This window comes from Polypterus senegalus, chromosome 16 (assembly GCF_016835505.1).
Source record: "Polypterus senegalus isolate Bchr_013 chromosome 16, ASM1683550v1, whole genome shotgun sequence".
NCBI classification, from domain to species: Eukaryota; Metazoa; Chordata; class Cladistia; order Polypteriformes; family Polypteridae; genus Polypterus; species Polypterus senegalus.
Window position 1 is genome coordinate 57,892,260 of NC_053169.1, and position 14,434 is coordinate 57,906,693.

Sequence of the window (14,434 nt, forward strand, 5' to 3'; positions counted from 1 at the left end):
CTAACATGAAAAACATTTCTGTATTTGTTGTGTTCAACCAGATCTTTTTATACGTGGAACACACATGAAATTTATGTATTCAAAATAACAATATATTTACCCTATACAGTTCCAGACACCTCACACACAGATAAATAGACTTGAGCTTTGAGAATTTTCTGTCCGACTTTAGCAGCATCTGGGGGATGGAATAGCAGGCTTGCCTCCTGTTTGTGCTGATTGACACATTTGGAAAACAAAGACGATGATGAAGAGGGGCAAAGAACTTTAAAGTGTCCTAGCTTTACAAATTTTTTCGTAGGCTTTGGGGATTTTAGTGTTAAAAGCCTTTTTTGTAAATAGAATGAGAACAGGGACTAGGTGTATTGGTGAGTCAAATGAGTTCAGTCCTATTAAGAGAAATATATAACTCGTAATATATTTATTATGTTGAAAATCTTTTGTGTGCTACAGAAATAAAAACTTGTTTTTTGATTGTGCTACCAGTTCAGTTCAGTTCAATTCAGTTTATTTGTGTATATTGAATGCAGGCTGAAATGTTTGTAACAAGTACACAGTGTAAGAGAAATCATAGAAAATCATGGTGTTGACACACCCATAGGAAAACCTTGCATAATTCAAGCAAAACGTGGGTTATACACAAGTACAAATCAATAAGAAACGTCTTCACAGACGCAAGTCTAAAGTGTCATTACTCTAAGATGGCATAACTTTCAATGATAAGGAGGCGGGTCCAGGTGGTAAGGCACCAGTAGTGCCATCAGTGGTGGTAAACTTGTCAATCTTATGGTCTGCAGAGGGAAGAAAAAGGTTTTAGCAAACGGTACCATCCTGTGTTCGGATGGGAAATTACCACCACCAAAGCCTTTAAGCTGTCCCCAGTGCTCACACATGTGACAAGTAAAATATAATTACATACTTGACTAATTACATGAGTACATATAAAGACTGATATAGCACACATCTGTATCTGACTTGACGTCTTAACCTTTAACATAGCAAGGCTTAGGACAGAAGTCTTTGTATTTGGAAACAAAAGGTAGGCACACTGAGCTAAATCTGAAAAAGCCTGGTGGATATTTCACAGAGCAGACCGTTTAATTAATTAAATAATAATAATAATAATAATAAACCAAAGGTGTTCTATAGGATGCTTTTTTAATCTGCTGTATAATGTTACTAGTCAACATTATGACATAATATTTAAGTGCTTGTGCCTCGTGATGGAGTGAAGTCCCACCCAGTTTTAATTTGCTTTAGTTGTTGTCAGGAATGTTGGAGGAGAGTTTTATAAACTTGCAAAGACAACTCTTTGTATCGCCACAACAAGTCATAGTAGTGATCACAATTTGAACCCAGCTTCTTAGAGCACTAGTGGGGCTTAGTCAGTTAATGGTTCAGTTTCTTTCAAATCACACACTGATATCCCACTGGCCCTTATCCACTCCTACTGGTACCAGAAAAGTGTAGTATCTACTCAACTGTGTTGTCACTTTACCATTTTTGCAGAAATGAAGAAATTCCACCAAACTGCTAGAAATTGGGAACACACTCATAACTAGCCTAAGATTTTTGTATTATTTTATTAGCAGTCAGTTTTGTACTCTTCATGATCACTGAATATTTTGTAGCAAGGTCAAATCAATCAGCAAGCTATATATTTAAGTGAAACATTCACCAGATAATTTTGTTTTCATTCACAAATGTATTTAACAAAAGGCGTTTATATCAGAAATACTAAGATTCTTAAACATTTGGAATACTAAGATTTATAGTTGACATTATACTATTATTATAATGGACAACAATAAAGCATTCCCAGTATGATACTTTGTAAGCAAATTGTTGTATTCATTTAAGTAATTTAGACTGTTAATTATAAATGTGCGATTTATATTTTCTTTAAAAATTTTGAAGACTCTGTGTTCAAAGGTTGCAGCTTGCTTCATTTCCATGGCAACGGTTTCAGTGTTGCATTTTGTTATGTGGAAGAAGAAAGAAATAAGAAGGATGGGAGCCCAGGGACCAAAGACCAATACAGTCCTGCATATCAGCAAACCCGCAACACTTGAGGGATTTTAATATGTAATGGAATTTATATATTTCATATAATGATTGTGGAAAAATAGCATTATATAAATTAAAAATATTTACACACATTTTGCAAATTCGTTTCCAGGAGGTAAAACACGTGTGTATTAGGCATTACAAGCAGTGCAACAGAACACACATACACGCAAAGCACAGAAAGAGGTCAAAGTAACAACTGTTTGTTCAGTATAAATTGGTTACGGCTGTCCATGCCCAAGTCATTCACACTGGTCAAACTTGGCATGTATGACTCTGTCTGACTCTACATTTGAAAAGCATGTTATAGCTTTGTGCACATGCTTCCAAAATGACTTAATGACGCAAGTTTGTCAAGTTCCTGGGCTCCCAGGTGCTATCTGCTGGTGAAAAGGGTGCAAAAACATTGAAAGAATATAGAGGAGCATGCATCTTTTAAGCTGTCGGCACAGCATGACAGACCTTGTAAAAAGCTGCCACACCTTATCTAATATCTGGTATTGCAGCTAATTATGACACCTGAGTAAATAGTATTAAAACATTTTCTTTTTTGAATATCAGTAAAAACTCTTTATTTATTTATAATTTCTTAGGCTGCAAATCCATTTTTTAAGCTACTCACCATGTTGATGGAGTTTGCTGGAGGACCCCCTGGAATGCCTTCTTTTGCAACTTACATTCTTCAGAGGATCTGGGAGGTAAATCTTTTCTGTTTTTTTTTTTTTTTGTAATTTATTTTTTTTTAAACATTGTTCTGTTTTTTGTTTTCTCTTTTCTCAAAAATGCTCATTTTTTTATTGGAAATATTTGCTTTTTAATTCTACTAATCTCTTACAACAGGTTATTGAGTACAATCCTTCCCAATGTTTGGATTGGTTAGCTGTTCAAACTCCCCGTAACAAGCTAGCTCATAGCTGGGTACTGCAAAACATGGAAAACTGGGTTGAAAGATTTTTACTGGCTCACAATTATCCTAGAGTGCGAACCTGTAAGTAATTTTCTGTTTATGGTGAAATATTTAATGGTTGCAGAAGAAATGGCCCTGTTTAATTCCAGACAGTACATTTTGTTTTATTTTCATTCAGAGGTGTGTCTGATTTACAGGTTAACTGGTATTACTAAGTTTGATAGGTTCTTAGAGTTTAGATTGTGATGTTTGTAATACAGTTGTACAGTTGCTGTCTACAACAGCAATAACAAGTAAAACAGGCATTGTGTGGTTACTCTAAAATTACACTTTTTGTGACCAAGTGTCATGCTTAGTGGTGATATAATTCACTATACTTCCATCCTTATGTTTAGTGATCTGCTTCTTGGCTTTATTCCTTCCACCTACATCACAGTGGATATAGAATTGTTAAAGAAAAACAGTCATCATGAATTTAACAATGCATTAATGTAAAAGGTGAATCCTTTTTGTTGACACAGTTTCTTGGTCTGGGTTGAAGGATGCCAGGCCATGGTATAGTAGTATCTAAATTTGTGTTCAATTAATAGCAAAACAGGCAAAAAGTAAAATTTAAATCAAACAGTAGCATAATTTAATTTAAAACGACATTAGTAAATCTAATTTCCGTGACAAATACAGCACATACAATTTTAGTTTATCTTCATTTATATTTGAAAGAAAGTGAGTGAGCTTTGTCAGGTGTCTGTTTACAGTCACATTTCTGCACCATAACAGATTCAGTTTGCCTTGATGTTAATTTTACATATACCTAGAACTGTATTGGAGAGAAACAGCACTTCAGTGAGCACTTTCATCAGTTGATGTTTCTGTATTGATGGGGAAAATGCTGCATCAAACAAGGCTATAATATCTCTCCAGATACTGCAGGACCAAAGACAAAATAGAGAGTATGGTGATTTTGTTTGTTCTAGCTTGAGTGAATTATGATTTCCTTGAGTAAACACAATTTCTATTCCACATTTTTTTTATTCTTGCGATACTGCCAGTAGAACAACATGTGCTTGTTTCCTTCATGCACCTTAACATTGTTTCTGTAGCTCTGGTTTTCCAAAATTGTCAAAGTTCAGCAGCTCTGACTTAAAAATGAGATTCAACAAAAGCCTGACACGCCAAAATGATTCCATAGGCAAAATATCTTCATTTTTAGCAGTTCACACAAAAAAGAAAATTAAAATAGCAAACAAAAGGGAAAAATTATTGTTAAGAAAAGTTCTGTTCAAAGCTTAAATCTTTTTACATTTCAAATCGTTACTATTTACTTAACGTTCCTGAACCATTTTTAAGCGACGGTCAGAAAACTGTATGCCTGTCCCATTTCTGAGCTGAAAACGGGTCTTTTAAGTCCCTGTCTACTGGGACCTGTTCTAAACAACAACTGACTCAATTATCACACTGTATCTTAGTTATAACAAGAACTTACTAACGTATAGGGGGAAAAGATTATACCATTGTCTATGACTATGGAAGAAATTTATATTCTATTCAAATTAAGAAAACATTAATATGAGTTTAACTCAAAACTTTAACTTTCTAAGATTGGCTCTTACAACTGCATGAAAGCTCTACACAGTTTTACACTAGTGGTAGTGAACTGTAAGCAATTTGCACTTGTCAAATCAACAATGATAAAAAAATGAAAAAAGAGCAATTTATAGGACTCAAAATGCTTACCAAAAGCTAATTCTAATTTCATTTCAAAGGAGTTTTAATGACAGCTGTGTCATAATTTGCAAACACTGCATTCATAAAGTTTATTTTCAGGTGGATTTGTCATTTTGTGTCTCAAGAGCTATGTTTTTTATTTGAAGCAGTCTTTCACAAGCTATCTAGATAGAGAGCCTGTTGATTAATATAGGACTAGCTCTTTTCTCTTTCAGAATTACAATATGTCTGATTCTTCAGATCTTTTCTATTTTGAACTGAGGTATTTTGATGAGTACTTAAAGGTTGTACACTTGTGTGTTACAATGTAGCATATGCAGTGCAATGTCCACATAAATTACTGCGCTATGAAAATAGTCACAGCTAAGTAAATAGATTAGACTATCCTAGGGAGTGGCAGGCATATTTGGTTATTAGGAAACTTAGAAACTTAGGTCTTAGAAATTCAGTCAGTAGTTCTAAAGTTATCTAAGAAACCCTAGCCTATTAGAATTTCAGATAATTTCATGCTTGCTTATTTGCCTTTCTCTTCATAGCGTCTTGCTTTCAGTTAAAGTAATTTTCTTAAAACAAGCTAAGTACCTTTTATATATAAGTTAAATAATTTTGCAAAAATCAAAACAATGTATTTAATATTAACTAGTATACCACCATATGGATGTTTACCCAATGATGTGGATTTTGAGCTGATGATGGTGTATCATCATGCATCCCGTATTTATGCATGAAAATCAAAATGAAGGATGTTGTACTTTCATCCACATTTGCTTTTAGCTGCTGTTGTCTCTCTCCCTCTGACTTTCAGGGCAGGAAGTTCCATGTTATGCATAGTTTTCATCATTGAAGCTTTTACCAAATATGTCCCAGATCTCTGTTTCTCAATGTAGAAGAATGTGCCTTCAGTATCATTTGTATTTTATATTTGCTCAGAAAAATTGGGCTTTGATCCCAGGCTGGTTACTGCTCTGTAGAGACTGCATATTCTCCCCATGTTTGCAGTTTTTTCTCTCTTTTCTCAGGGAAACTCTGATGTTCCTTTAATATTAAAAAAGTATCAGATTAATTGAGGACATTATGATGTAAATGAGTCCAGCTGTGTGTGCAAGTGTATCTTGTGATGGACATCTAGTGTTGGATCCCTCCTTGTTCTCAGTGGTGCCAGCATAGGCTCCAGCTTTGTATAAGTGTATAATTAGGTCAAGTGTGTTTGAAAATGGCTGGATGTGTTTTCGCAGGTGTTGTCTTTTTTTCTCAATTGGCTATAAACGTAAGACAGGTATTTGTGGTATTCATGAAAGTCAGATGATGTCAAACCTCTCTTAGGCCATTTCAAAACTATGCAATCAGTATTTTTATTTCGGAGCAGTGCTCACTAATAAGACATTCTCCAGTAAAGCAGCAAAATGGTTCACTCTTGAGATGTACAGAATGTATGAACAGGGTCTTTATTACTGGCAATGAGAAAATGTCTCATTATTGGTGTAGCCATGTACATTAAAGATCTAATCTTTTAATTTATCACATTTTGATATAACTGTTTATCTTGACTACTGTTTAATTTTGTATTATTGTTCAAGTTAGGCTATATTTTCTCAGTGATTCTATGACTGACAGGGCCATGAAGGAAAGCTAAAAAAATACTTTCACATTTGATATATAGATCTTTTTTTATGTGTTACTTTCTAATTGTTGTTATTAGGGATGCCACAAAAACAATATTTTGGTACTAAAGTTGAGAAACTAGCTTTTTTCAGTATCAGTACTACTGAGAAAGTTGTTATGGCACTTGTGCATGACTTCAAGAAGACAAATTGCACCAGAAAGCACAATAATACATGTGATAAACTGTGTAAAAACCACATTTAAAAATGTCTTCCTGTGATGATCATACAGCATCAACACATGACAAAAAGAAAAACAGCAGAAGTCATGTCTAAAAACGTTTTGTGTTTGCGCATGAAAATTTCAGCACATAGGTGCAGGTATTGTATGTTATTTTAAAAAAAAAGAAATAGCAAAACACAAACATAGGCTTGCGTTATTGCCACTTTTATCTCATTATGGAATTAATTCAGAAAAAGATGTGTGTTTGCTTTCAGAATGAAATAACATCACCGATCAAATGAGGTGTGATCATTTAACTTGTATCGTCACGCATTTGTAAGAGGAAATTAAAACAGAACATATTAATATTAATCTCTTTTTAAATAGTGTCCTACACAGCCATGATAAATAAACAATGCTTTTGCATTCATTTTCTATTTATAATGAGCACTTCTACAGATGTCCATCAGTCCAAGTTCATTTTCTAAGCAGTTCACGGTCGCAGCAGGGTGCAACTTACACATATCCAGAGTGTATGACTGTGGAATGTGGGAAAACTGGCAGCACAAACAAAGTTAAAGCAAGAAACATTGATGCAAAATTCAAACAAAGTGGCTCTTTGAATTGTCTACACTGGTGATTACATGAGCAGCACCAAGCGTTGATACCAAAAAAAAAAATAATAATTTATTGCTTTAAAGAACAAGGCAAATACCCCTAATCGCACAACAGGTACTGTGTTAAAAGAGACATGCAATTGCCAAAACACACAGCTAGTGGGACAAATAAAACCGCATACTTCATTGCTAAATACAAATCCACAAACACTTTGTCATTCACTTTGCTTTTTAAGGTAAACTATTGTCAATTAGCATAACCTGTAAGTGAAAACACACATCATGTATTTGAATGGTATGTTGAAGAATGTAATGCTTGCTGCCTCACAGTTGCGCATTTATTGAGTACAGGTAACAACAGTTCAATAATTTTCAAATTCTGGATTTGTACACAGGCATAAGAAATAATAGTCCGATAACTCAAGCAGGAAGCCTTGAAACCAGCAAATAAAACCAGTGTAACAGGAGTTCTGAAATAAAGGAGCAATATAAAATTGACAGGTTTGATTTCATCCAGGAAGCTTTAAAGATCAGACATACTTTAAAAAATTAAAACGTGGGAGGGACAAATTTGGAAAATGAAGACTTTGAGTTTCTGACATTTGAAATCTAATTTGACTAATCAGTTAAATATTTTTAACCAGCTAATTTTTCAAATGTAAATCTTACAATAACAAATATTGCAACCCAAACCTTTTGGTTACCTAACAAACCACTTTAAATGCATGTTTTTACAAGAACAGCTTTAAGGAGTTGGTTTAAATGGAAATATCTGGAATTACCTTGGAATTTATATGTGTGAATTTTTATATTTAGTATGGATTTTAAGTAGTAGTTTTCTGGTACTAGGCAGACATGTCAGAGAATAAATTAAGAATGTGCACATGCTAATGTAAATCAGGTAGTTAATGACGTATCATTCTTTATAAACCCTACGCTGAAATCCTCCATGATAATAAACCCCATTTGTTGTTACTTTGTAAGGATCCCAACCTCTACCATCCAGTACAGTACATTAAAATTCAAGCATTGCATTATACTTTGATATTTTTGAATGCCAATACTAGTTTATTAAAGTGATAGTTGGTGAAGTACTTGATGGATATACCAGTATTTTAAAGCTGTTGTTACTGTTAGCATTTACTGTATATATTTCATACTATATTACGGAGAAAGGCACAATATTGTTCACTTCAAAAATGGAGATACTTTAACAAAAAGGAATTAAATGGCATTTCAGGTTTTTGCTGTGGTATCGAAAGGTATTGAGTACCATAAATTTTCACTGGTATTAGTATTAAATGCAAAAATTCCAATATTGTGCCATCCTTAGCTGCTATACATAGATTTGTATAGAAAGCAAATATATTGTTGTAAGTTCGACTTGGGCCATATAGAGAAAAAGATACCACAAGAATTACGTTAATGGTGTTTTCTAATACAATATTGTTCTTACTGTTTCAGCTGCTGCTTATCTTCTGGTATCTCTGATTCCTAGCAACTCTTTCCGTCAGATGTTCAGGTCCACACGCTCATTGCACATCCCTACTCGTGACCTTCCTCTGAGTCCTGACACTACTGTGGTTCTTCATCAAGTTTACAATGTTCTACTTGGTCTGTTATCAAGAGCAAAGTTGTATGTCGATGCTGCTGTTCATGGTACCACCAAACTTATGCAATACTTCAGTTTTATGACGTACTGTTTGATCTCTAAAACAGAGAAACTAATGTTTTCAAGCTGCTTCATGGACTTATGGAATCTTTTCCAGCCTAAACTTTCTGAACCTGCAATTGCTACTAATCACAACAAACAGGCATTGCTGTCCTTCTGGTATAATGTGTGTGTGGATTGTCCAGAGAATGTACGGTTAATTGTGCAAAACCCAGTTGTTACTAAAAACATTGCTTTTAATTATATCCTGGCTGATCACGATGACCAGGATGTGGTGCTTTTTAACCGTGGAATGCTGCCAGCCTACTATGGCATCTTGCGTATGTGCTGCGAACAGTCTCCCAATTTTACCAGACAACTTGCCTCCCACCAAAACATCCAATGGGCTTTCAAAAATCTAACACCACATGCAAGTCAATATCCTGGGGTAGGTATTCTGAAATTGCAGAGAAGACATTATTTCCATTTCGTTAAATTCTTCACTTCTGTATATGTTACGACAGAACTCACATTTAAATGTCTTTTGACAATATATAATTGTTATAAATTTAGATCTTTTATGTAGTTTCTTGTATGCTGTTTCACTAACAGCCCAAGACAATAAGAATCCTTTTGTACTACTTATTTACATTTCTTTTAATTACAGACTACTCAGCTATTTTTTTTTTTTCTTCTCGTAATTTATAAGGCCCGGTACATTGTTTTGTCATAATATGGTTTATAGAAATTATGGAAAATTCCATCCAATGCGCATATTTTGTAATTTATGCCATCTTTGAATTAGATTGAATTAGGTTGATTTGTCTTGCCATTTTTCAGGCAGTAGAGGAACTTTTCAATCTGATGCAGTTGTTTGTAGCACAGAGACCAGACATGAGAGAGGAGGAACTGGAAGATATCAAACAGTTTAAAAAAACAACTATTAGCTGTTATCTTCGCTGCCTAGATGGCCGTTCTTGCTGGACTACTCTGATCAGGTAAAAGCGTATGTTTGTTTGATTTGTTGATACTGTATCTGTTTTACAGAAACATATATATTTGTATTAGCTATACTTGTATTATGTAAATTTACTGTAGACTTAATATAGTTAAATCTATAATGTGTGATAATCTATAAATGAATAATTTACTATAAATGCAAATAATGACTTACTCATCAACAAAAACACAATTTCCTGTTTAATTAAAAACCTGAAATATGGCAGGATAATACATCTAGGGCAATAGGTATCTGCTAAGAAAGGGCATTTGATAGATGGATACATAGGGGTAACCCCCATCTTGATAAAATTATTTAAGCTGAGTTTTTTTTTATATTTGTTGATGAGAATGCTGTAGTAAGTGGGCTATTCTTAGGTAGTACATCCTTTTTTTTCCAAATAGCCAGAAGGAATCACATAGAGATATGGGGTTGCTGCTTTAAGCAAATTAAGTCCGCTACCAGAAGGACAAAAGTGTGGTGAAGTTTAAAGAAGACATGTGTAGCAAGTTGCATAATCAGCTTCTTCTTAAGCCTAGTTTTCACTTGACATGGGGCCGTGTGGCAAAAATAACATTAGAAACAGGGGCACAGCCCCATGACACACTTAACCATACAGTGGTGTGGATGCAACACTGTATATCCAAAGTAAATTTAGAGAAGAGGCTGGTTACGTGGGTGCCAGAATGAACAACGAAGGGTTGAATATGACCTACCGCTCATCAAACTGAAAATGAATGCTGCTCATCATGTGCCTCACCCCTCTTACAAGAATATTGTACTCACCTTTCCTTCACCACTTTTGTTTAACACTAGAATCCCTGAAGCCCATGAAAAAAGTCCTAATTCTAGGCCACCTTAAATTCTTTCACAACTCTTCATCAGCGTCTTTGTTTTGCAAATGTGTTTATCAGCACAAGCAGCATGCAGTCTACTATCCAGTCCCTCAACCAGCACAGCTGAAGTTCTCCCAGTTCAAGTCTGTTTATCTGGGCATGAGGTGCCTGGAGTTGTATAGGGTAAATAATGCAGTATATTGTTATTTGGCATACATATATTTCATGTGTGTTCCATGTACCTGTATATAGGATGTGTATATTCCAAATAATGATATATTATTTACACTATACAACTCCAGGCACCCTACATGCAGATAAGGAGCCTTGGCTTGAGCTGGGCAAAAAATCATGCTAGATATCTGTACTGATATGGACTGATTAATGTGGCATCCTTTCGTTCCTAACACATCATTTGATGGAAATGAAAATTATCAACCTACAGAGGGCTGAATTCAAAGACACCCCGAAAATCAAAGTGAAAAACTGTTGCGGCCGTCTAGTCAATTTTGCCGAAATTTCATCACAGCAACTCAAAATCGTACTCAGTAGTTTGTATGGCCCCCATGTGTTTGTATGCATGCCTGACAACGTCGGGGCATGCTCCTAATGAGATGACGCATGGTGTCTCCTCCCAGATCTGGACCAGAGCATCACTGAGCTCCTGGACAGTCTGAGGTGCAACCTGGGGACGTTGAATAGACCGAAACATAATGTCCCAGAACTGTTCTATTGGATTTAGGTCAGGCAAGCGTGGGGGCCAGTCAATGGTATCAATTCCTTCATCCTCCAGGAACTGCCTGCATACTCTCACCATATGAGGCCGGACATTGTCATGCAACAGGAGGAACCCAGGACCAACTGCACCAGCAGAGGGTCTGACAATGGGTCCAAGGATTTCATCCCGATACCTAATGGCAGTCAAGGTACCGTGGTCTAGCCTGTAAAGGTCTGTGCGTCCCTCCAGACCATCACTGACCCACCACCAAACCGGTCATGCTGAACGATGTTAAAGGCAGCATAACGTTCTCCACAGCTTCTCCAGACCATTTCACATCTGTCACATGTGCTCTTATCTATGAAAAGCACAGGGTGCCAGTGGTGGACCTGTCAATTCTGATATTCTATGGCAAAAATCAATCAAGCTCTATAGTGCCAGACAGTGAGCACAGGGCGCACTAGAGGACATCGGGCCTTCAGGCCACCCTCATTAAGTCTGGTTCTGATTGTTTAGTCAGAGACATTCACACCAGTGGCCTGTTGGAGATCATTTTGTAGCGCTCTGGCAGTGCTCATACTGTTCTTCCTTGTCCAAAGGAGCAGATACTGGTCTTGCTGATGGGTTAAGGACTTTCTACGACCCTGTCCAGCTCTCCTGGAGTAAACTGCCTGTCTCCTGGAATCTCCTCCATGAGACTGTGCTGGGAGACGCAGCAAACCTTCTGGCAGTACCACATACAGTATTATTGTGCCACCAGAAGTTGAACTACCTGTGCAGCCTCTGTAGAGTCCAGGTATCACCTCATGCTACCAGTAGTGACACTGACCGTAGCCCAATGCAAAACAAGTGAAAAAACAGTCAGAAAAGATGAGGAGGGAAAAATGTCAGTGTCCTCCACTTGTTAAACCATTCCTGTTTTGGGGACCATCTCATTGTTGCTCCTCTAGTGCACCTGTTGTTAATTTCATTAATGCCAAAGCAGCTGGAACTGATTAACAACTTCCTCTGCTACTTAACTGACCAGCTCAATATCCCAGAAGTTTCATTGACTTGATGCTATACTCCTTTAATTGTTTAGAGCAGTTTATTATACATAAGTTTTGATCCACCTATTTTCATCTTTACAAAACATTTTTAAGCCCCAGAGCACAAGGATATTGAATCAGTAAAAGGATGTCACAGTGATATGCTAACATTATACAGATGCATTGGAGTAAATTGAACATTAAATGGCTGCAATACAACATCTACACCATGTACAATAAGTGCAATGTTATACTGGCTAGTGTTCTTTTAGTAATATTAACAGACCACACTATGTTTAAGATTGACTAGTGAGTATATAGCTGATAAATCTAATATATAATTATTTTTGATTTGTAGTAATAGAGCGCTAAAAATACCAGTAGAATAGTAATAGACATATAATGCATGGTGTTGCTACCAAGTAATACTTCACAGAAGTGAAAAAAACATAAGCGTAATTTTCTGAATGCACAGAACTAACAGAAAAATTTGTTTGAAATACTGTGAGGTTTATAGAAGTTGCAGTATTTGCATCTTACTGTCAGACAATATCTTACAAGAATTCTGTTCCCATATGGTTTGTTTTAGAAAAACTGCTATTTCAATAAAATTCCTTTAGGTTTGTTCTAGCAATTGGTGTTTATTTCATCGTAAAAGAGGAATATTGAAAATAGAAGTGCTTTTCAATTCAGTATTTTTTGTTCTACTGTTTGTTTAGAAAAATTTAATTTCATGTTGCAGTGCTTTTCGAATCCTGTTAGAAACGGATGAGGATCGATTGCTAGTAGTTTTCAACAGAGGACTCATTCTCATGACAGAGGTAGCCATTTTTAAATTATTAACCTTTTCAAGTGTGAAGTATAATTTGAATTTGTTTTTAGGCATCATTTTCATGTATGAATTCATAGACAATGTTCTCTTTTTAATTCTCAGTATAGGTTCTCATAAAATTGTAATGACAGGTTTTAATTTTACATTAAACCCCACTTTAGGCAGGATGTCAGCAACTGTATAAGTACAACATCTAAATTCTTCTTGATAAGTTTACATTTTATTAAAGGTTACAACCTAGGCTGAATCAGGAATGCATTCTTTAACTAAATTTGAGACAATGTTACTTTTTTCACCAATTCGTCACAGTTAATCACAAATTGACTATTTTTTATTGATCATATCTTACTGCCCTGTCATTCATGTTTAGCAAAAAATATAATAACCATTTTTATTTATGACCATGCCTCTCTTATTTTGGAAGTCAAAATTTTATGCACTACTAATTTAACTTGCTGTTGGCAATTCATCCCATTAATATTAGCTGATGAACATTTTATGTTTATTCTGTATAAATTGACTTTATATGTGAAAAACCACTATTACAATATTTTGGATACAATTTAGTATGTTTCACACAAAAATAAATTGCAAACTAGGATGCCAGCACACTTAATTACTGATATATGTGAACACCTAACATTGAGTGCTACAAAAAAATTGCAAATTGAATTTCAGTTTTTAACTACAAGGGAAGACTTACAAGGAGCAACTTATTCTTGGAACTGTGCCATTCTCATTATTAACACAGATAAGAGGTTAATACAGTTTTTAGCTCAACAAATACATACAGTGGCATGTAGAAGTATTCAATCCCCCTGAAAGGCATCATAATTTTCTGCATCACAAAAGATTTGTAAACAATTTTATCCATTCAGTATTTTTACTGTGAACTCTTTTGCTGTAGCAATAATTTCCAAAGTCAAAATAAACCGTTTTCTGTAAATATCTTTTATGAAAAAAAAATCTTAGAAGGTTGGAAGGAGACGAGAAGTGATTTTCTCAGTGAGACACTTTCACATCCTGTGAGATGAGTCATTGTGTTGAGATTTAACCATGCCCGGGGCAGGAAATAAAACAAAGAGTAGATGACCAAGTAGAACGTCGTAAAGAATTCAAAAACGCTGGCTCAGTACACATGCAGAGCAGGTTCGAAAGTCTCAAAAAAAAGCAGAGTAAAGATCGCATTAGCGCAAACAAAGGAAATTATTTCCCGATGAAACAACGAA

General features: G+C 35.4%; 1 protein-coding gene across 1 annotated transcript in view; it reads left to right on the forward strand.

Moving 5' to 3' along the window:
- Positions 1-14,434, forward strand: part of usp34 (ubiquitin specific peptidase 34) — a 480,412-nt gene that overhangs the window by 424,259 nt on the left and 41,719 nt on the right. The window contains exons 65-69 of the mRNA XM_039738342.1: positions 2,661-2,765; positions 2,908-3,055; positions 8,605-9,239; positions 9,632-9,789; positions 13,116-13,194. Coding sequence (XP_039594276.1) covers positions 2,661-2,765; positions 2,908-3,055; positions 8,605-9,239; positions 9,632-9,789; positions 13,116-13,194 — 1,125 coding nt within the window. The remainder of the gene's footprint in view (positions 1-2,660; positions 2,766-2,907; positions 3,056-8,604; positions 9,240-9,631; positions 9,790-13,115; positions 13,195-14,434) is intronic.